This window comes from Alligator sinensis, unplaced genomic scaffold (genome assembly GCF_000455745.1).
Source record: "Alligator sinensis unplaced genomic scaffold, ASM45574v1 scaffold1542_1, whole genome shotgun sequence".
NCBI lineage: Eukaryota > Metazoa > Chordata > Crocodylia > Alligatoridae > Alligator > Alligator sinensis.
Genome location: NW_005842452.1, coordinates 1,250,019 through 1,250,798, shown reverse-complemented (window position 1 = coordinate 1,250,798; position 780 = coordinate 1,250,019). Strand labels below are relative to the sequence as shown.

The window sequence follows — 780 nt, the reverse complement described above, 5'->3', positions numbered from 1 at the left end:
GAATCCCCTCTCCTCCTCTCACCTTGTCGATGAAGGAGGCGAATTTGTCATTGAGGGTCTTCATCTGCTCCCTCTCCTGGGACCGCACTTTCTGGATCTCCGGGTCAATCTCCAGCTTGAGCGGTATCAAGAGGTTCTGGTTGACGGTCACTTCTTGAATGCCACCAGGTGGGCAAACGGGAAAGCTGGGGCCACCCCAGCCGTTGAACATACCTCCAGACCCATCACTGAAGCCACCACCAAAACCACCCCCAGACCCGCCACCAAAGCCACCACCAAGCCCACCATAGCCGAACCCACCGCCTCCTCGGCCACCAGCCCCGAAGGCTCCACAAGCGCCACTGTTTCCACCGAATCCACCAATGGAAATCCTTTTACATCCACCCAAGTTATAGAGGCTCCTGCTGCCAAAGCCGATGGGGTTCCGGACAGACCCTCCACATCCTCCACGGGACGCGGCACTGAAGCTGACTTTGTTCCCACCCCCCAGGCAAATGGAGCTGGAGCTGAAACCTCTGCTACCACCAGCAAAGTTCAGACCGCAAGACTGGCGAGACATGATCACGGCACAGAGCAGAGAGGTGACCTCAGGGGCACTGCAACCTGAGGCAAGTCCCAAGGCAAAAGAAGTCAAGTCCTTCCAAGAACGGTGGCAAGAATCCTCCTTTTTATGTGCTCCAGGAGTGGGCTGGGTGACAGGGGAGTGGAAAAGGAGCTCATCGGTTTATTGTATTTGTGGGTTTAGGTGTACCTGGCAGCCTGCCCACCCCTCCCCCTCCC

At 57.2% G+C, this 780-nt stretch overlaps 1 protein-coding gene across 1 annotated transcript in view; it reads right to left on the bottom strand.

Annotated features, from left to right (window-relative positions):
- The window catches only part of LOC106722579 (keratin, type II cytoskeletal 4-like), a 6,518-nt gene extending 5,959 nt beyond the window's left edge, over positions 1-559 (bottom strand). The window contains exon 1 of the mRNA XM_014523154.1: positions 23-559. Coding sequence (XP_014378640.1) covers positions 23-559 — 537 coding nt within the window. The remainder of the gene's footprint in view (positions 1-22) is intronic.
- Positions 560-780: the final 221 nt, after the last annotated feature.